Source organism: Cupressus sempervirens, chromosome 10 (assembly GCF_028749045.1).
Source record: "Cupressus sempervirens isolate cs-2001-9-10 chromosome 10, ASM2874904v1, whole genome shotgun sequence".
NCBI classification, from domain to species: Eukaryota; Viridiplantae; Streptophyta; class Pinopsida; order Cupressales; family Cupressaceae; genus Cupressus; species Cupressus sempervirens.
In genome coordinates, this window is record NC_143127.1 from 234,210,926 (window position 1) to 234,232,929 (window position 22,004).

The 22,004-nt window shown below is 37.2% G+C and overlaps 1 protein-coding gene across 2 annotated transcripts in view; it reads right to left on the reverse strand.

The window, feature by feature from the left end:
- RUS5 (root UVB sensitive protein (Protein of unknown function, DUF647)) overlaps window positions 1-22,004 on the reverse strand; it is a 165,636-nt gene that overhangs the window by 84,554 nt on the left and 59,078 nt on the right. The window contains exon 3 of one of the 2 annotated variants that reach the window (XM_089803951.1): window positions 17,975-18,129. In XM_089803951.1, coding sequence (XP_089660077.1) covers window positions 17,975-18,129 — 155 coding nt within the window. The remainder of the gene's footprint in view (window positions 1-17,974; window positions 18,130-22,004) is intronic. The other variant, XM_089803952.1, reaches the window with a different exon arrangement.

Genomic DNA, 22,004 nt, shown 5'->3' on the forward strand with positions numbered 1-22,004 from the left:
TAAGGGAAAAGAATTTATTCCAAAGATCCCTAGGTTATTGGTTAGCGAGGGCTTTTATGACAAAGTAAACTGGTTGAGAGATGTCAGAGTATCTGTTGGAGGATTAGAGTTTTTCCGTAAATGGTTTGTAGAGAGAAGACTAGATAGTCACCTGAATAATGTATGGGAATTTGACATTGGCAAATAAATTATCCCAAGAGTTTTCTTTGATGATGATTTGCTTGCAATAATGTCAAAGAAATATGATCCAATAACCAAGATTGTGAAGAATCATGTTGGTAATAATCTTTTTAGGGTTTCACCAAAATTAATCAGAGAGATTTTCAAATTAAACCCTAACCATGCAGTCCATGAGAAGATAGATATGGAAGACCTCCAGGCTAGGTATGATACACAGAGAGTATATTTAAGGGGAGGACCATTACAAGAGCATTTTGTCAAAATAGGATCATTACCCCTGGTTACACCAAACACTCCAGAGCCATTGTTGAAAAAGTATTTCAATCCTAGAGCACAGGTGTTGTATCTCTCTGCAAGATCTTTGGCATGGATGAGCAAGACCACATCCGAGGTTCCATTGTCTTCATCATTGCCCAAACCCTTCAGTACGGTATGAGTTCTATTTTTGACTTTGCTACTCTCTTAGCAGAGGAAATTCATACTAAGTTAATAGGTATTGCAAAGGCTAAAGTTAATAAGCCCTTATGCTAGTACTCCATGCTGATGTGCATATGCTTGTATAAGGGAGTTACCTTTTTCTCTAAAGAAATGAAATTGGAATTGGAAAGACATGGAGAAAAACTCCTTGTCCAATTATGGAGTGCAGATATGACATGGGAGGTAACTGATGCAAGCTTTGTCAGATTTGACAGATATTTTGCCTCCAGGCTTAGAATGTTATTAGTAGGAGATAGCCCTAGGATACCACAACCTCTACTAGAACTGATCAGACCAAAAGATCATGCTAAAGGGTTGATGGTGAGTCACAATTGGGGAGACATCATCCCATATGCAATGTCTACTGTATTCAGAGTTCATGATTTTCTTGGAAAACCACATGTGCTACCCTATCAAGTGTATTTGAAAGTAGGAACTGCTGAACTTCTATGGTAGATAGGATCAATGGAAGAAAGAGGATTGTTGGGAAAATCCAAAGGTGCTTTCTTTCCCCAAGTTACTATTGTGCACAATTTTGTTTTTGTCAAAAAGGGATGGAGGCATTTGGAGAAATCTTTAGATAAATATCAAATGGCTCGACCCCGTGCTCACTTTAAAGACCCGGAGGGATTTTATGACTTATTCAGAGAAAGAACTAAAGCCAAAGCTCATAAGCATATGGTATACTTTCCTGAGGATATAGTTAGAAATAAATTCTCATTACAAAAGTAGGAACTTAGGAAGTAGAAATGGAAAGTATACAGCAAGGTCCTAGATTTTATAAATGCTTTTGAGCCAAATTATGGTCCCCTAGCTGATAGAAAATATTGGGGTGTGAAAATAGATATGTTGAAGGATAGCTTTGTTGGGTTTATGCAAACTTTGAATGAGAAGAAGGAAATTCTGACACAAGCACACCCTGATAAGGCCATTGAGGTGGAGAAGAGATTGGCAAGGAAGATGATTTTGAACCCAAGGCAATACACATTGCAAAAAAAAGCCGGGTATATAGTGGCCAGAAGTGTACAGCATGTTCCTCCATACAAAAGACCACATTCTAAAAGCCCACCTGCTACATCTGCACCTAAGAAACAGAAATTGGAGCAGGGATCATCTTCTAAGGTTGAAGAATACTCCCCTACCTAGACCCCACTCCGAACAGATGATGAAGTAACCTTGAGAGAGTAGTTGAGATAAATGGGAGGAGAGAGGGATATTGTAGTTACAACAGCAAGTATAGAAGTACCTAAGGAACCTCCTATGCCAACACTAGCTCTCACTATGGGAGATTACAAAGGTAAGGAAATAGATCCTGTAATAGCACAAGCCTCTAAAAAAATTATTGATGATGAGAGTCTTGTCAAGTCAAGAGCATTTGCTCAATTCTTGTGGAGTAGAAATATTGATAATTTCGAGGCCAAGTGTAAAATGATCAAAGAAGAGGAACCCGGTAAAAAGGACTCTGAAATTGAAGAAGTTAAAGCCAGTTTCATGGAGTAGTTTGCACAGATAACCCCTAAAGGGGGAGACAATTGTTAAAGGATTCAGGAATTTTGATATTACCTGAATGGGATATTGCAAATGCCATGGTTTTGGATGTTGTGACGAAAGCGAAAGATACTCAGTTCAAAACTGAAGAAGAGGTCTTGCAGGCCCATAAAGGATTGAAGTACAGTAATGATCATCAAGCATTGGTGATATGGTCCATCCAAAAAGGGATAAAACTAGGGTGCAACAAGCCTCAAATACTGAAGAGGGCAGAAGAGGTAGATAGTGAAAAGGTGTCTCTAATGACCAAAGAAATGGCGGATTGTGGAGTTGTTGCTGCAAAAGACAAGAATAAATTCATGGAGCTAAATGCTAGATTTGAAGAGATGCTAAAGGCATATGAGAAAAGAGGAAATAGGATACATCAATTGGAGGCTTAGATGGCCCAAATGGACAAGCAACTTGGAAAAAGAATAGTGGGAGAATCCAACCAACCCAAGATTACTTATCCTCCTCATCCCCCAATTGAACCTTTCACATCAACTCTCCTCATAGAGCTACCGGATACTCCACAGAGACCTTAATTTTATAGAGTTGAGGATTGTGAAGAGGAGAATAGCAAACTTTGGGCATTAGATGTGGAATTGAATATCCAATATGAGGACAAAATAAGAAAAACATCATGTATCTGGTAGATAAGATTGGCTGGCCTACATTTTATGAGCAGTTGGTAAAGATAATGAACATATGGAATGAGATAAAAAGTAGTGAGGTTGCTTTGAAGCCAATTGTGAATAAATGGAATAGCAAGGACAAGGATATCACTCTTCTATGTTTTTTAGTCATTAGTCTATCTTGTGAGCAAATAGAAAAAAGCTTTAACATGACTAATGATCTCTCTAATTTTGATGATAAGAGGGTTGTAGTGCAGAAGAGAATCATAATCTACTTCTCAAAGTATCTTGGTGAAAAATTTGAGCTTTTCCCCCATGCACTTAGGAAAATAGATAAATTAAAAGGCAAGGAAGAATGGGCCAAAGAATTGGATGATTTGTTATGCCTTAGATTTAACAGAGTCGTAAATGAAAAGGGGCATGCATGGTGGGCAAAAACAACTGAGAAAGTTGTTAAAGTTCAAATATTCTTTGATTTTCTTAAGGAGGAATTTGTTGAAATAAGTAAATTAGGAGAATATGTTTTAAAGAAGCAATGTGAAATATTGAGTTTTAATTGGCCAGATGACACACTTTTTGACAAGTGGATGGCAGATTTTGTACATTCAAAACAATTAGTACTCGGTGAAATTGATGAAGATGAGGTGGACCAAGATGAACTACAAATAATTGATGCATCAATTAAAGCAGAAGAAGAGAAAGATAAACAATCAACTACAGTAACAAGTACAGAAGTTCAAATTGATGACTTGGCTGTATAAGAATCAAGTGTAACTGTTAGTTTGTCAGTATAGGATGACCTGGATGGAGAACCACGAGTTAAACTCAGCTTTCAAATATCAAAACCTAGTCCATCACAAGTAAGTCCAATGGTCACACACTCTGAGGAATGATAATTAAATCAAGGCCAATCACAAACTCCTTAGCAACAAAGAAGCCGCAGCAAAACTGGTCCCACAAAAGGAATATTCATGATGTAAATCATTCTGTTGCACCAAATTTTGTCTTTTTTGACAGTAACCTTTTGTAAATATCTTTTTGTCATAACGATAGTTGTCATTGTTCTCTACGCCTGAAGCTTGTTGAATCTCATGCTATATAAATGAGATCCCAAGGCTAGAGAAAGGGTCTGAACTATTATGTAATTTTTAGTTTTTGCTAGGTTTACATTCGGTCTAGTTTTCTTGATGTTAATTTTGTGATGTATTTTTCTCTGCAAATCTGAGAATACATTACCATTCAAGGATCATGTTGTCTTGTCCTGAGCTGTTCCGAGGTCTATTCCAATGTTAAATGATTTTCAATGAAAATTAATACAAAGATGAAATACCACCATATCTGTTTCCTCTTAATCTTGTCTCCATTGTTATTGACTAGTTATTTTGAGGTTGTATGGGCAAAGTTTATTTAATTTAATGCAACTAGGATAGGTTGTATATCAATTTGCTATTGCTTTTAATTCAATGAATTAAGTAAATGCTTCAGTGATATGATAGGATTTCTAGGCAGTAAGAAGGATATGCATAAGAATGAGTTTTAGGGTAGATTGCTGATAATATTGATTGTAATGCAATCAATTAGATCAAAATAGTTGGGTAGACTCTGAATCCCAATGAATGAGGCACTGAGCAAATATTTCAGTTTGCATATGAAGAGATCATGGATAAGCATCAAGCAAAATCTCAAAAATCAAATCAATTTCACTTTAATGTATGAAGAATATCATAGTTGGTCAGTACTTGGTTGCGTTTAATTTATGTGTTTTGGTTAGTTGCTATTACCCAGAATTATATGTAAATCTGAGAAGAATTATGACCAAATATCTGCTGCGAGGGATGAGTGTTGTAAAAGAATATTGGTAAATAAATGAAGTGTGAAGATAGTATCTAGTATTGAATCAATTTATCCCTCAGGTGCACCCACCTTGGTTATGCAAAATCTAAAGAGTAGAAAATCCTTGTGGTTTTGTTGAAGTTGGGTCCAGATTTGAGAAATTCTTAATTGAGCATAGGAAACAGCTAACCCTTAGACTAAGTGTTTCTTCATCATCTTGGTATCAAATATTTTGTTGCTTGGTAGTTTAAAAACACCAACAGAATCCTCGACCTTGGGCTTGGAGCTCTTGAGCTTGATCTCACCACTTGAAGTCTTGAATATCTCCTTGCCATCGTCTCTTTCCTTCCACAAGCCTTTCCTTCTTCGAGATCGACATTGCAAAACAAGAGAAATTGAATTAAGCTCATGGAGCAACAAGCATAAAATGAAGGAAATCTAAAACTTTTAACAAAATAAAACTGAAACATTATCAAAACAAGAACAGCAAAATAGTGTTACAAATAGGCAATACTGAGAGGGGGGTGAATCAATATTCTAACACTTTTTGCCCATATATGGATATCATAAATTAATCTTCAACATACATAAACAATCAAACTAAATAGCAACAATAACCATCCCACATAAAACTCATAACACCACATTTTGTTAACTAGGTAAACCTTTTCCAAGGGAAAACCTCTATGGGGATGGTACCCACAAAATGATCCACCAATCAAAAGTACCTTGTTAAAGATCTTGACCATGTTAGGAGTTTATTGCATACATAGTGTATATGTCCTTGTCAAAGGACTTAAACCTTAATAGAGGCCTCGACCCTGTTAGGAATTGTATTACAAAATGGTGAGCTCGTTGCTCTAGAAAAACATACAACTTTACAAGTAGTATAGAAAAAATACCAAAACTTGGCTATACTGATATCTCAAATATCTGATTAGTCCTTTGTTATTCCTTGCAGTTGCTCATGCCCATATACCTCTACTTTGCTCTGACCATCAAAACATAATCCAACCGACATAAACAAAGCTCGCACATAACATTCATAACATAGCATAAGCATTGGCAACTTCACTAATCAAAATGATCTGCACGTAAACCCTTTTCCTTAACTCCTCCGTTCAGTTGGCCTTAATAATTGATCAACACGTTACCAAAACATAATATTAATATCTGCTAAGTAAGGGTTAACATCTAGGATGTTGTCCCTTAATTTCAAAGTCCTTGAATTGGCCTTAGCCAAAATACCAAAAATGTCGCATATACTCTACCTCTGCAATGACAAACTGGTAACTGACTAACCATCCAAAAAATGTGCCAATTGTCATACCAACTTAAGTGAACATAGATGTATCATTTAGACTCTTCATTCTAGCATAGACCAAAGTTGTAGACCCATATCTGCTTCCAGTCAAGCTCGCAAACAAAAACAGTCAGCCTGTACCCTGTTTTTCCTTTTATGTTTAGACAATTTTCTTTATTAACATACCAAACTATATGTCTATCATAAGTGAACTTAGCCTTTCATAGTGTTTCCATTAATGACAACATCCAATTTCTTACCTTAGCTAACTTGCCAATAGATAGATTTTACCAAAGTCAAGGCTAAATTCTCTTTCTTCTAGCCTATCTCCAACCCTGATTTTGTTGGTAAGATAGTCCTAGTGGTGCAACATGATGTAGATTCCTCTTAGAAATATGGGAACAAACAAATCTTTTCATGTGTAATATGCACAGATTTCGCCTTCTTTTCCTCACTTTATCTCTGATTTTTTTGAGAATCTGCCTTGTTTAGAAAATACTTGCCCAAAACTACTGCTTGCCAAGAAACTTCAAAATTTTCCTTATCGATCTGCTACTTGCAATCTTAGTCTATCCTTCCTATGAGATAATTCACTGCCTTTTTTGGATGTAATTTGCTGTCTTACTGCTGCTAATTCGCCGCTTAGGGTCAGAGAGAGGACTGATTTGTTTGTGGTTAGAAATCAATTAGACTGCTTTCCTTATCTAGGCATTAGTCATTTGAAAAGGCACATACCCCAAGGCAGGCCAACCTAGCTTCTTTTACTACAAAAAAATATTTTTAAATGATTCACCTCAAATCCCAACTTGAATAAGGGGAAATGATTATTTTTAGAAACTGATTAATATCCCTCCTCTAGATTGCTGTTCATCATAATTTAAATAAATCCTCACCCAGGGTGGAATTCCACCATGCTCAAGGATTTTATCCTCAGGGAGAGCAGAATTCTGCCTTTCCCAAGGATTCTCACTTGCCTTTGCTCCAATTTTGTTTTTCTCAACTTCAAATCTACCTTGTTTTACTTTGTGCTTTCAAATCAGATTAGAAGGGACAATTTTTGATGTTAAAGGTTGCCCATGTCTTTGCTTGAGTAAAGATTCTTATCTTTTCAGAGACCAAAACTCCTCAGAAGGAAAGGAATTCCGCCCTCAGCAAGGATTCTTATCACTTTATCACAGCAAAAAAATCTTATTTCAATCCTTGATTAACTCATTTATAATTTTCATGTTTTTGGGCTTGTAGTGAAGTGTGATAACCCTCAGCCAGCTATAGCTTTAACAACATCAAACTTTTTCACAAATTAGTTGTTTTACATTTTGTCAAAAACTTTACATGCAAACTCAATAACACTGAAATGGATTTGGAACCGATTCTATAGCCTTTGCGGATAGATGGAAAATGTTTATATCTTTCCTTTTCCTTGAGTTTAATACTTGTGTTCAATACTTAGAAATTTTGAATGAAGAATAACAGAAATGCAAAGATTTACAAGGAAATGGAAAATTCTTCATTAGACCAGCTTGATTTCATTCACATTTATTAATACAACAACTGAAATTGCATTTATTGAATAACATATAGAACCTGATTATAGTATGTAGCTGCCATGATATCACGATTCACACATATATCTTCCTCAGCCCTCTGGTAATTAAATCAGACCTCCAAGTAACAAACGCAAGCCTCCAATTTCTCTTGCAGACTTTCCAACAAAAAATGCAGGCCCTAGAGAAGGCATTTCGGCCCTGTATAATGTTGTGCAGTGGCCTGTTGAGAAAGTGATCACCAGCCCTGAATAAGCCCACCATTGTTCTTGGAAATGAATGGCAGTGCCACAAATGCACAGGCATCTCTCAGTTTGGATGCAGATATAGAATTACCTGTTACAGCTCAACAATTTTTCTTATATATCAACAATCTCCTCAGCATTAATTAGTTTCCCAATCACAGATATATATTCTATACACTTGTAATCTCCTCGATTTCAAATCAAACCCTTAGGGGTAGATAATAAGATCCTCCACAAACTCCAGAATGACTTCCAATTAATTGACTTCTCAGACACAATATGAATCAGTAGGAAAAATCTATAATTCAATTACAAACAATTCTCAGAACTAATTCACAGTACCTGAGCTGTGAATTACCAGGCACTTCTCAAATCCAAAACCTTAAACTTCAGCAAGGGCAAAAGAAAAACATCAACCTCAGAAATTCTCACAAGAATACAAAAAGGAAATAGATAATCAGATGCCTTTTCCTTCACAATGAGCTCATATTTATAATCCCCCAAAGGCACTTGTTTCCCAAACGAAACTCCACTTAAGAAGCTTCACCAACACAATATCGATTTATAACATATAATATTAATAAAGTGCCATGACAATAATGTAGCTCAATCATTAATTAATAAATATGAACCCTTGCAATAAATAACCTCATCCAATGCAGGTGATGACCGTATGCCAGCACCCACCAACTGCACCACCAAAATGGCAACTGCCCAAATTAGACTTACTAAAAATAGTAATTCCACAATTGAGACCCCCAAATCACCCTATTAACTCACAAGGGTTGTTGTAATCGATTGACTCCATCAACTGTAGGAGCTCAGCATAAATGGGGACATTACTGTCCTCCCTATACCAGAGCAAAAATGTACACCACAGCCCACCGAGATCCCAAGGGTGAAAATGTGCAATATCTTTGTCACACACAATTGGCTCCTATAGCACCAACACCCAAATAAAGGATGTCAATAACAAAATCATCTAAAAACTAGGTGTAGGTGCTGATGGAGGTAACAATCCATCAAAACTCAACCCAACTGAAATACCAACCTTGTCAACACGAGTCCCTATCGAACAGACACTCACACCCAACTGCACTGTGGAGATGATAACAACCATAGGTACTTGAAACACTACCACCAACTCCAACCTCTAATAAATTATACTTCAAGTGGTCTAACTTGCATCTACCGATCCCATTTGCCAAAGATGGTACTAACCCATCCAATAATGGATGGTATGAAACTAGAGCCAACCCACACCGATGTGAAACCAAATCCTTTACCTATGGATCAAAAGAGAATTGAAGAGCACTCCTCAAAGTGTAACGTCAGTAAAATTCTCAAATCTCTGTCAATGGCTCATCAGTATCAAACTGGGAATCAAGAGATGGCTCCAATCTTTGACTCTAAACTTGTGGCTATGTAGGACCTTGGACAACCCTCTTAGCAAACCCAACCACAAAATCCTTGTTGTGAAGGATTGTAGCCAAGGTCTCCTCAATCTTTCCCACCAATCGTCATATAGCATGAGAGCCCCGGATGAGAGTGCCCTTAGACACTATGTATGAATCCTCCCTATCTGAGCTCTCAAGTAAATACTCCATGAATGACTCAATGCAATAAAAATTATGTGGAAGCATCAACCTACTTCCCCACCACCCATTGTTGATCCCTCTGAAAACATGGCACTAACAACTATCCAATACTACCAATTGTATGAGATGAAGAAATAGATTTGCTTCCAACAGAAGGAAGCAAATCACCATGAGAGATCGTCTCCACATTAAGTCATACCCTACCCAAATCCAAAATTGGCACACATCCCTCCGAAGAGTCCCCCACTGCCATTCTGACTATTGAAGAACCTTGTGCAATAGGAATCACATTGTTTTCCTCCATTGAGACTCTTACCTCCTCTGTAACCACTGCACCCATATCCTAGATGAATATGACTACCACATCATCACATCCCTCATCCCTAACCATGATAGCAAACTCACCACCAACCACCACAATATGTAGTTGAACTAGATCTAGGGTTGGTGTTGACTGCACCTGCTCCAACTCTACAATAATCTCAACCAACCGTGACTGTGACTCCTAGAGAGAAAACTAAGTATATTGAAGAGAATTCATAGTCATGTCAAGCTCATGGGTGAGTTCAAACACCTACCTCTTTCCCTAACAATGTCCCATAACAAGTGCTACCCCACTCCAGAAGGTAATCCTTGTCAGCAACTAGCTGTGAATAACTATGCTTCAAAATCTTGACAACCTCTCGAAGTGCATGAACCTCTGCTAGGGAAAAACTACTATCACCGTGCTCATATGACATAGGAGCATTCCAACCATATGTTGCTAACATCTAACAAATAACATCATAATGCTCAAGGGCTGAAGAAACGTCACTATCACTCCTCTTTAGTTGACTAGTGAGATGATGCCTCTGTAACCCCCAACTCCTATGCAAGCTCTCTGTCCCACTAACTGCACTATGATAGGAGACTGACTCTAAACTTCTCACTCCATGATCAATAACATCATGTGCACTCCTGTCCTTGCAAACATCAATAACCGAGGTACAGCTACTCAGTACCTCTACCAATTCCTCATCCAAAGAAGTGAAAGCCCTCACAGTATCAAACTCCTTACATGTCTCAACTTCCCCCTCAATAGTAAATCCCTATAAACTTCGATCCTGGAACCCATTCAAAACCTGCTCAGAGTCATCACCAAACATCTGGCAAGGAATATCAAACCCACAATAGCTCATAGCGTCCTCAAACGAATCATCCGAGGTGTTCATACTATTTGTATCCACAACTTTTAACTGAACATCCACTATTGCCACCTGACCTTGCATACATGACTCACTGTCATGCTATGGATCAATAATGTCAAAGCCCAAACAACCTCCACTGACTCCTCTATAAAACACAGATCACTAACATCATAGCTGGGCAACTCCATACATGTATCGGTCCCCCCTAAAAAAGCCACTGCATCCTTCATGAAATCATCACTGCAACACCTATCATATACATCAATGCTCGTACTCTCCATACCATCTCCAATAACAATCCCCTCCTCACGAGAGTCTGAACAATTAGAGGTAACAACTGTCTCAATTGCCTCTACACTATCCACAGTGATAACTCTAGAATCCCCAATCTACTGAAGCTCAGTGCTACTATCCTCTGCTAGTGTTGACATTTCCACATGTCCTTGTGTAAAAACTCCATACTCATGACTACAGATAGGACTAGTGACTAATGTATTGGACACAGGCTCATCCACATCGCCTATCGAAGAAAACTCAAGCCTTCTTCCCTGCATCCTCGTGTCCGTCTACTAAAAGTGGAAACCATGTATCTCGTTGCACTATCTACCATCACCAGAGCCAACAGCCTCGCCTCCAATCTCTTCTGATGAAGCTTAACTCCCTCCATAGTCTCCCTCAAAGCATTTATTATTTTGTCATTTTCCACACTCCTCTATCAGTTCCTAGAACTAGTTGGCCTCTTGTATCTGTCCATAGATGGAAAAAGCTAGAGTGCTAGTCACTCCAAAAATAAGAGCAGATCTAAAATAATAACGAATTTCCTACCCCACAAGATCGCAAGAAACCGCTCTAATACCATTGTGATAACCCTTGACTGGATATAGTTTAACAACATCAAACTTCTTCACAAATTAGTTGTTCAACATTTTGTCGAACACTTTACAGGCAAACTCTATAATACTTAATTGGATTCAGAACCAATTCTATAGCTTATGGAGATAGATGGAAAATGTTTATATCTTCTCTTTTCCTTGAGTTTAATACTTGTGTTCAATACTTCGAAATTTTGGATGGATAGTACTAGAAATGCAAAGATTTACAAGGAAATAGCAAATACTTTATTAGACCAGCTTGATTTCATTCACATTTATTAATACTACAACTGAAATTACATTTATTGCGTAACATATGGAGCCTGCTTAGTCTGTAGCAGCCATAATATCACCACTAGCACATATATCTTCCTCAAAGCAGATCACAGCCCTCTGGAAATTAAATCAGACCTCCAAGTAACAATAGCAGGCCTCCAATTTCACTTGCAGACTAACCAACAAAAAACACAAGCCCTAGAGAAGGTATTTCCACCCCACAAAATGAATCACGGGCTTTAATTAATGGATTCTAGGCCTTGTTTAGTGAATTGCAGGCCCTCAATAATATTGCTCGGTGGCCTGCAAGTGCTCATAGGCTGAAAGGAATGGACACGGGCTGTGAGAAAGTGATTGTCAGCCTTGAATAAGCTTACCATTGTCCTTGGATATAAACGGAAATCCCACAAAATGCATAGGCATCTCTTAGTTTGGACGCAGATACAGATTCCCTGTCACAGCTTCAATAATTTCTCCTAAACATCAAGAATCGCCTCAGCGTTAATTAGTTTCCCAATCACAGATATATATTCTATGCAATTGTAATCTTCTCTACTTCAAATTGAACCCTCGGGGATAGATAATAAGATCCTCCACAAAATCTATAATGACTTCCAATTTATTGACTTCCCAGGCATAGTAAGAAACAATAGGGAAATCTATAATTCAATTATAGACAATTCTCTGAACTAATTAACAATACCTCAATTGTGAATTACCAGGCACTTCTCAGATCCAAACCCTCAAACATCAGCAAGGGTAAAGAAAAACATCAACCTCAAAAATCCTCATAAAATAAAAATAAAATAGATAATTGGATGCATTTTCCTTCACAATGAGCTCATATTTATAATCCCACAAAGGCACTTAATTCCCAAATGAAACTCCAATTAAGAAGCTTCACCAAAACAACATCACTTCATAACATATAATATTACTAAAGAGCCATGGTAGTAATATAACTCAATAATTAATTAATAAATATGAGCCCATGCAATAAATAACCTCATCCGATGCAGGAGATGACCGACAGCCAGTGCCCACCAACTGCACTGCGAAAAATGGTAACTACACGAATTAGACTAAATAACAATAGTATGTCTACAACTAAGACCCCCAAATCACCTTCTCAGCTCACAAGGGTCGCTCTAATCCACTGACTCCATCAACCGCAGGAGATCATCAAAAATGGGGACATTACATGAAGGTTGTACTTGTTTCCGTGATTATGCTAGTAGAGCGTTGCTTTGATGGTTTTGAGGAGTTAATTCTCAAGGAGGTCAGAATTTTACCCTTCCTGAGGATTTTCTTCATTTTACTTCCATTTTCAAAGTTCTTCCCGAGCAAGCTCGGTCATTTTCATATCAGATTACCTTCTAACTTCAATTTTTTTGCTTTGAAAAATAAGGAGAAAAGACAAACAACTTATAGGGGAGTTTAGGTGGTAGAATTCCCACTCTGTTGAGGATTTTATTCAATTGTCTTCAAGGCTCCCTTTAAAAACTTCTCGAAAACCTCACCAAGCTTCCTTCATTTCCTCTTTCTTTCCTCTTTTCAATCATAAGTTGGGGCATGGGGTGATGTTTGGCCTCTTCATCCTTAGGTGGAGATTGAATGAGGGAAAGAAATTTATCCTTGATGATTGTAGAATTCCTCCATCTCCAAGGCATTCTCTTTAGTACACTTAAAGAAGCCCTCAAGTAATTCCATTGATCCCTAATGTTCCTAACTCACCCTATGACCCACTTCCCACCCTTGACTTAATCCTCAATCAGATTTAGCTATCTGGAAGGAAGAATTTTGAAGTATTAGAGTATTTAAGAAATCCTCAAAGCATGAGAAAATCCAACATCTTTCAGGAATCACTTTCTATCATGTTTAACATCCTACCTCAAACAAAGTTCAACTCCACCAACTTGGTCTTGCATTTGCATTGCCTCATGTATCCTCATTATGTCAATAGATCACCCCTTGATTTGCCTATCCTCGATGATGGTGGAATTGCACCATCTCCAAGGAATTTTATTTAATACACTCCAAGAAGCCCTCAAGTAATTTTATTGATTTCTAATATTCATAACTCGTCCCATGACCTATGTCCCGCTCTTGACTTCATCTTAAATAAGATTTAGCTATCTTGAAGAAGCGACGAATTTTGAAGTACTAGAGGATACGAGGAATCCTCAAAGCATGGGAAAATACATCTTTGAATAATCCCATTCTATCATATTTAACATCCTACCACAAACAAAATTCAACTCCACCAAATTGGTCTTTCATTTACATTGTCTCGCATATCTCATTAGGTCAATAGATCACCCCTTGATTTGCCTACATTGAGATGCTGGAAACAAGAGGACCTTGAGGCTGAAAATCCTGGGAGGTGGTGGAATTACACTCTTCTCCAGGATTTTGCCTTGCACCAAAAATTTGATCCTCCCTTGGGCCTCCAATAACCTTCTCAAGACTAAGGACTCGATGATCTTCAAGCCTCTCTACTTTCCATGACTTCATCAAACTCGAGATTACATTCCTCTAAGGCTTGGAGACTTGAAATTTCCACTAGCTAAGACCCTAAGACCACAGCTCCTACTGCCTAAGTGAAAATAAGTGGCCCTCATTTGGAATGGCATGATAGTCTGGAAACCTCACAACAGACCCCTTTGTATCTCTTTCCTCTTCCACCTTGTTGGGCTGACTTGAACTTCTTATTGAGAAGGGTATTCAAGTTATTATTGGCTTTTTTGGGAGGTTTGAAGCATGGTTACATTCTGTATCTTATTCTATAAATTTGGAGGAATACATCGCTGACAGTTTCAGTGGCACTCCAACCACCCAGTCTGCTCAATAGCACAATTTTGTAAAGTGTCCTCAGTGTTAGTCTATTGAAATTTATCACCACCTGTGAATATTAATATACTGAGCAACCCTCTCAAGTTTATGATTCTGCAAAGCTGGCTGTGGTTAATACTGGAGTTATATTACCTGAAGATCAACACTCCAATCATCAATTGTTGTAATATTGTTGTCCCAAGTTTAGTCAATATCAGTGATTCCTGCGGTAGTTGGAGTTTGACTATTGCCCTAAATAAGTTGATAATGAGCGCTGACTAAATATATATCGGCTAGACATTATTGGGAGGCTGGGAGCCCTTGTATTGCAATGGAGAATAAGTACTATTCTGAGGGACAGTAGTTAACATCGGCAAATATTGACCATGGACCTATCTATAATATACCCAAACAAATGAGTATTGTGGACAATGAATGTCAATTATAGTAATATTGAGGAACAACAATTATATTTATTGTCTGAGCGCTGATGTTCACATTTAATATTGGAGCCGATTAAATATATTTGAGAGAAGATTTGATTCAGAAGGCATTTCCATTAGTCGCTTTTGGAAAAGGATCGAATATTGCAAAACATTCTTAGGCTGTGGGGGACTCTATCAAAATATTCCAAGGTATAATGTTTGATAAGAATATTGGCTGCCTCTGGTACATCGGTAATCTATGGTGTAAAGATGGATCATGGTTGCATTAGACTTATGGATGATGGAAGAAAGACTTGAAGCCATCTGTGTTGTTTTCACAAGCCTTGTGTGGAGATTTTTAAAGGAGTTGCAAGCCTCTTGGCCATTGCTGAAGTTTTAAAATGCAATTCCTTAGAATGCAACCAACTGCCCTGTGAGACTCAGAATATCCTTGTGATTGATATTGGAAGTGTTGCTGGAAGACTGTAGTCAAGGCATCAAAAAAGTCTCTACTTTAGCGTGAAGCTCTTCTGAGAGTAGTCTGAGCATTAATTCAGTATTCATTGCAGACCTTACCCATTAGTGTCCGGCAGTGGTAAGGTTGCAAACAAAGAAAATTGGAATCTTACAACTGCAGAAGACTCACAATTCTCAAGTTGAAACACCCTTCATTAATTTATTCCATGAATCAAAACCTGGAATCATCATTAGAAGAACAAGGTGCAAAATATCTCAGAACACCTGGTATTGTATTCTGTTTCATATTGACATAATAATCAGATCCATAAGTGTTTCACTCAAATTTAGAATTACTTGTCTAGCATTCAACTATCAATTGATTTCAGCTGTTCTGGGAATTTTCATATGTGCAGGACTCTTTTCCTTCCTATACTACAATGTATTCTCTATTAAAGATCCTTCTCTATTAAAGATTCCTGAATAAGTGTTAGTATTCATGTGCAGTTCCCCCTTATACTCATCATTACCTGCATATGAGACCATGCAGAATATGGTATATCAAATTTCAATTACAAAAGCTTATGTTGAACAATAGAAGTGCTCGACAATTAATGGTAACGGAGTTTGATTTAAGAGAAGTGAACAAGTAGGAGTTTGGATGATTGTTAGTCCAAGATTCTTAAAATGCTTCTTTCACGACTTGAGGTTTTTGAGCAATCATGATTTTTCTTTATAAAACCAATGACAATTGAGAAATCCTGGTTTTTCTTTATGATGCCAATGATGCCTAAAGACTACACATGATAGGTACATCATACCATTTAGACAAAGGAAACTGGCAAAAGCGTTTTTGAGCAATCATGATTTTTCTTTATAAAACCAATGACGCTTGAGAAATCCTGATTTGTTCTTTATGATGGCAATGATGCCTAAAGACTTCACATGATAGGTACATCATACCATCTGGACAAAAGAAACGAACACCTTTAACCAATCCATTTCAACTCAAACACCAAAAATAAATTATTTTGTTTCTCTGAGTGAATGTTGCATGTTTCTTTGAGTAAGAAAATTGTATCTTTTCTTGTAGTACTAGAATTTTGTTATGGATCTTGGTTGACATAGTACCTTTTTGTGTTTTTTAAACTACAGAGGCTAATTTATTGTTTTTAACAAAGTGATAATATTGAGAAGGCCTGTGAATGGTGCTGAGATCAAATAGCTAGCCCATTGTCCTCTCACCATGAAGACCAGGATTCAAATCTGCAATGTGATATCTAAGCACATTAGTGCATGTTGCAGCAGTATTCCTGCAATAAAATCATATGGTGGGCATGTTGATCCTGAGGGAATTTGTAAGTTCTGTGGCAGATATGTTTTTCCTTAATGTTTGATTTGTACAGTTGTGGGCTCAAAATTAAACCATCACTAATTAATCAAATATCTCTATCTATATATCTATCTATATGTATGTATGTATGTGTGTACGTACGTATGTATGTATATGGACAGATAAATAGACACACACACATAAATATAATTATAAATATATAAGATAAGGTGCAGGCCTCGATTTGGGATAAAAGCAGGGATGCTAGCATTTATATTCTAAAATGTGTTTTATCAAAATGTTATATAACATTCAAGAAGCCAAATATCCGCTTCAGAGACTACAAACAATTGCAATATATAACAACTCTGTAATATGAAAATCTATATAAATTTGCTTCAGAAAAAAAAGGAAAAAAAAAAACTAGCTAGAATGGTTGTTCCTAATTGCTTATTTTGATACCACCATTCCTTCAACCTGTTTGAAAATGATAGACTCCACAACAGATACAGAAAATTTGGTCCTTCGCAATTCAGCGCTAGAACTGTGAACCATTCTTTAGGGACAGGCTCATATAGGGCTGTCCCCTTGGGGATCCTTGAATACCTTTAATTATCACCTCTCATGGTGTCATGGACTTACCAGCTCGCCAGTCCTTGCCTGGGGTCTGTGAATAGGGACAGTCTACTTAAAGCTTTGAATGGAAGCTTCTAGTGAGCATTTACCTTGTATTGCTTGCTTTTTTGGTTTCCATGTTCTTACACAATATCAAACTATCCTTATTTCAGCAGGTTGACAGATGAGATTTTGTATGAGTTCAATTCAGGGGTGTTGCTGCTGGTAGTTGTCGCCAAGCTAGAAAAAATAGAATACAGTAGGATCATCCATAAAGAACATGTTCAAGAAAAATTTAACAAACAGTAAACTGAGTATGCCACTAATTTTAGAACAGTAAACTGAGTATGCCACTAATTTTAGTCTGTTAATAGTAAGACCCTCACATGTTCTTGATTATATTACTAATCATCTTCTATTTCAAGAGATCTTTATACATGAACTGAAGTGAAAGTGTTTGGTAAGAGGTGTTAGGTATGTTTTCGATCATATGAGCTAATTTTATCTGTCACTTATAATGAAAATTCCAGCAGTTCTAGCACTGACATATTTATAAAAATTTGACAGAAGACAATAAATATTTAAAATAAATGATCACAATGTTAAAAATGATTCTAATCAGAATAACAAATTCACCTGGATATCCTGCAGGCAAGATAAACTCTTTTATAATACTTGGAAGACGAGGACGCTGAATGGCCATCAGAATTCCATTTTTATAGTGAGATTTCATCTCTTTGTGTACCTCATCTTCTACTTTTACCATAGAATTCCTGTCTAACACATATCTGCTAACTTTCCATGTTAGAAGAAAAGTATTGACACAAATATTGTTCCACTACACATCTATATCCCCTTTCTCTACCTCATCCTGTATTTGTACCATAGAATGCCTCTCTCAACATATTTGCAGACTTAACTAGCTAGAAGGATAATTTTGATCTATATATTTCTTATATTACACGTCCATTTCCTTTCTGTTTGAAAGCATCAACACCTGATTTGTATTAAGACAACTACATCTCTACTACTTCCAAGCCAAAAAAGAAAATCTATAAAGGATATCATATGAAACTATTATTACTAAACAGGCAAACCAACCATCCTAGATTCTCAAAAAATAGTATTAAAACATTATTAGCGAGTGGAAGTAAGATAAACAAGGAATGTACACAGTCAAATACTCAAAGATTGCCGTTGTTTAATCGCTTGAAAACAAAAAAGCTAACTTACCATTTGGAGTTCATCACAAAAGTTAGTATATATTTTTAGGGAATAATATCCAATAAGCTAAATTGAGATAAGCGTATGTCCAATTTATCAATGAAAATATCTTAATGAAGATAAGGATGCAAAAAGAATAGAAACAAAGAAAGCATAATCATTGAAATGCTCATGCTTCAATTACACCTTTGATAAAATCCCTGGCTACTAAAAAGTATAATCACCATTTTTCCTATACCAAATACAAGAAAAACAATTAAAAAGAGCAAATTTAATATATTCTCAACCTTTAAGTTTTCTTTCTGTTTCAAACCTAAACTGAAAGGGATTTTATGCCTTCTGATTGGCTCTGATTTTCTGTTGAGCTGGTATTAGAATGTTGGCTGATTTTCTGATTCTCCTCCTTATTTTCATGTCAAGCAGAAAATTAAAGATATAGTAACTAGGAAATGAGTGATAGCTCTTAATGATCTCCCACAAACAGTGAAGCAAAGTTTGAAGTTGCAAGAAACTAAAAGAATTTGACTGGGGAAAGGAAGGCTTCTAGTTATAAAGTTTAATACATTTAGAAAACGAATGGAAAGAGGAACACAGAAGTAAAATTTTGGGTGGGGTTTCTCTAAGTTGGCTGTGGAAAGAGTTGCCTTCTGCTTCCTACTACCAATCAACATTTATTCTAGAGCTTTTTTAATTTCCTACTAATCCATGTTGATTGTGCCTAAATAGCTTATCATCATGGAATTTGATAAATGGAAAATGTAGAAGTTGCCACCACAGATTTTTGATAATTGAAATTTTTGGAGGTGCTGCCTAACCAGTTGTAACAGTTGATTGGGCATGATCAGCCCTAGTGCACCAAAGTAAAAGTTAAGCTGCTCTAAGTTTAACCTGCAGGAAGAGTAGGTTTACAAAATTTGTGGGAGAATGTTCAACAAATGAATAAGAATACTGTTGATGTGTTTTTATGACCCACCAAACAGTAGAACAAAATACCGAAATATCTTATCTCCTCTTGAATAAAGTCTTGTGTATGGTAAGATTGCTAGAAGATCATACAATGACTTCAAGGTTCCTTTAATGCCAAATCTTGACTGTGGATAAGATTGGTGGTGGATGTGATTTGCTGATGATCACAAGGGGCCTTACATGTTTAAACTTTATATAGATTCATTTCAACCCATACTGGATGTGGGAGCTATCTTAAGGTTTTGCAATGAAGTACTTTTGGAGTTTCACAAAATATGCAGGACATAAATAGGATAGGGTTTAGGAATTCTATTCTAATCCTAAGGGTAGTGATGATAATAAATGGTACTCTGATGGAGAAATTACTCAATTTACTGAGCTCTGATTCACCAAGTTATCTTGCAATGCCAAATGCCAAATATTCCTTCACCATGCAGTTCCGCAGGGTCTTCTCACGTACTTTGATGATCTCAGCTGGTTCCAATATGAGCTTCCCTTCATTGAGCGGTGGAAGGTCTGCCGCTATCGCGACATTCTATCCCACAACTTTCTTAAGGAAAGAGACATGAAAAACGTTATGAATACGACTCCCTTCTAGAAGTTCCAACTCATAGGCAACTTCATCGATGCAGCAAACTACCCGATAAGGACCATAAAATTGTGGCATTAATTTTTCTTTCCCCTTTCCTTCAATGAGAATTGTCGGTACGGTTGAAGTCTGAGATAGACCAAGTCTCCCACTTCGAAAGTTCTCTCGATTCGATGTTTGTCAATGTAGATATTCTATTGATTTTGTGCCCATTGTAAGTTTTCCTTCAAGCATCTTAATATCTCCTATCCCTCCTGAAGCCAATCCCTCACCTTTGGTGCGCGACTATCACCTATAACTGTGTCGATGGAGGAAAGGGGTTCATACACGTATAGTGCTCTGAACGGTGCCATCCCGATGGACATGTGGTAAGTGGTATTGTAACAATATTTCCCTAGGTGCATCCATTTGACCCGCGCCCATTGTTGTGCCAAAACGTAATTCCGAAGGTAACCTTCAAGTCACTTGTTCACAATCTCCATCTATCTGAGGGTGATAACTAGTGCTTGGTGACAATTCTATTTCTAGAAATCGAAACAATTCTGTCCAGAAGATACTAATAAATCGTCCATCCCGATCACTGACAATGTTTCGAGGTAACCCATGCAGACGAAAAACTTCTCTAAAAAATAGATCAACTACTTGTGCAGCTTGAAAGTCTGAGATGGCTAAGAAATGTGCATACTTCATCAGTCTATCAACCACCACGTAAATACAATCCTTTCTGTTCACCTTGGGAAGTCCAGTAATGAAATCCATCGAGATACTTTCCCACTTTTGTTCTGGAATTGGCAGAGGTTGCAGTAACTCAGCAGGTAGGGTATGTTCAGGTTTGTTTTGCTAGCAAACCACACTCTATTACATACTGCAATACGTCTCCTTTAAGACCCTTCCATGAAAACCTCTCCCTAAGGTGTCTGTATGTTTTGAGGAAGCCTGGGTGTCCTACCAAGGGTGAGTTATGGACTTCCTTTAAGATTTTCTGCTTCAATTTGGATTCCGATACTAAAAATATCTGATTCTTATAGTAAATGATGTCATCCACCACTTTGTACCGATCATCCTGGATGTTGCCATCCATTAGCTCACAAGCAAATGTGTTTTTGGAATATTCTACCAACAAATGTGCTTTCCAGTCAGCTGAAATCTGGGTCAGCAAGCAGATAGCAAGTTTTCTAGACAAAGCATCTACAACCACATTGTTCTTTCCTTTCACATATTCAATGTCAAAATCAAAAGTCTGAACCTTGCTTACCCATTTTTGTTGCCTCTTGTTCAAGTCTCGTTGCTCTCGAAAAAATCTCAAACTATTGTAATCCGTACGAACAACAAACTTGGCACCCACCAGATACTGTCAGAATTTGGTTAGTGCGTGTACGATGGCCAACATCTCTTTGTCATAAATGGAATATAAGTGTTCTATTTGTGTAAACTTCCTGCTCTCATAGGCTATGGGGTGTCTATCTTGCATCAGTGTCACACCAATGCCTTTTCTGGATGTGTCACACTCCAAAATGAAAGGTCGAGCAAAATTAGGCAATGCAAGTACAGGACAAGTGCTCATTGCTTCTTTTAGCTTATCAAAAGTGAGTTGTGCTTTTTCATTCCACTGGAAGAAACCCTTTCTTGTCAAATCTATTAATGGGATGCTGAGCTGAGAGAATCCTTTTAGTTACTCCGATAGTAACTACACAGTCCAAAAATCCTCGCAACTCTGTGAGTGATTTTGAAGGAGGCCAATCAAGGATAGCCTGAATCTTCTCCTGATGAACTTGAATTCCATATTTACTGACAACATGCCCCAAGTACAATATTTCCGTCATATCAAATTTACACTTGGATTGCTTGGCGAACAAGGACTAATCCTTCATGATCCATAGGACTTCG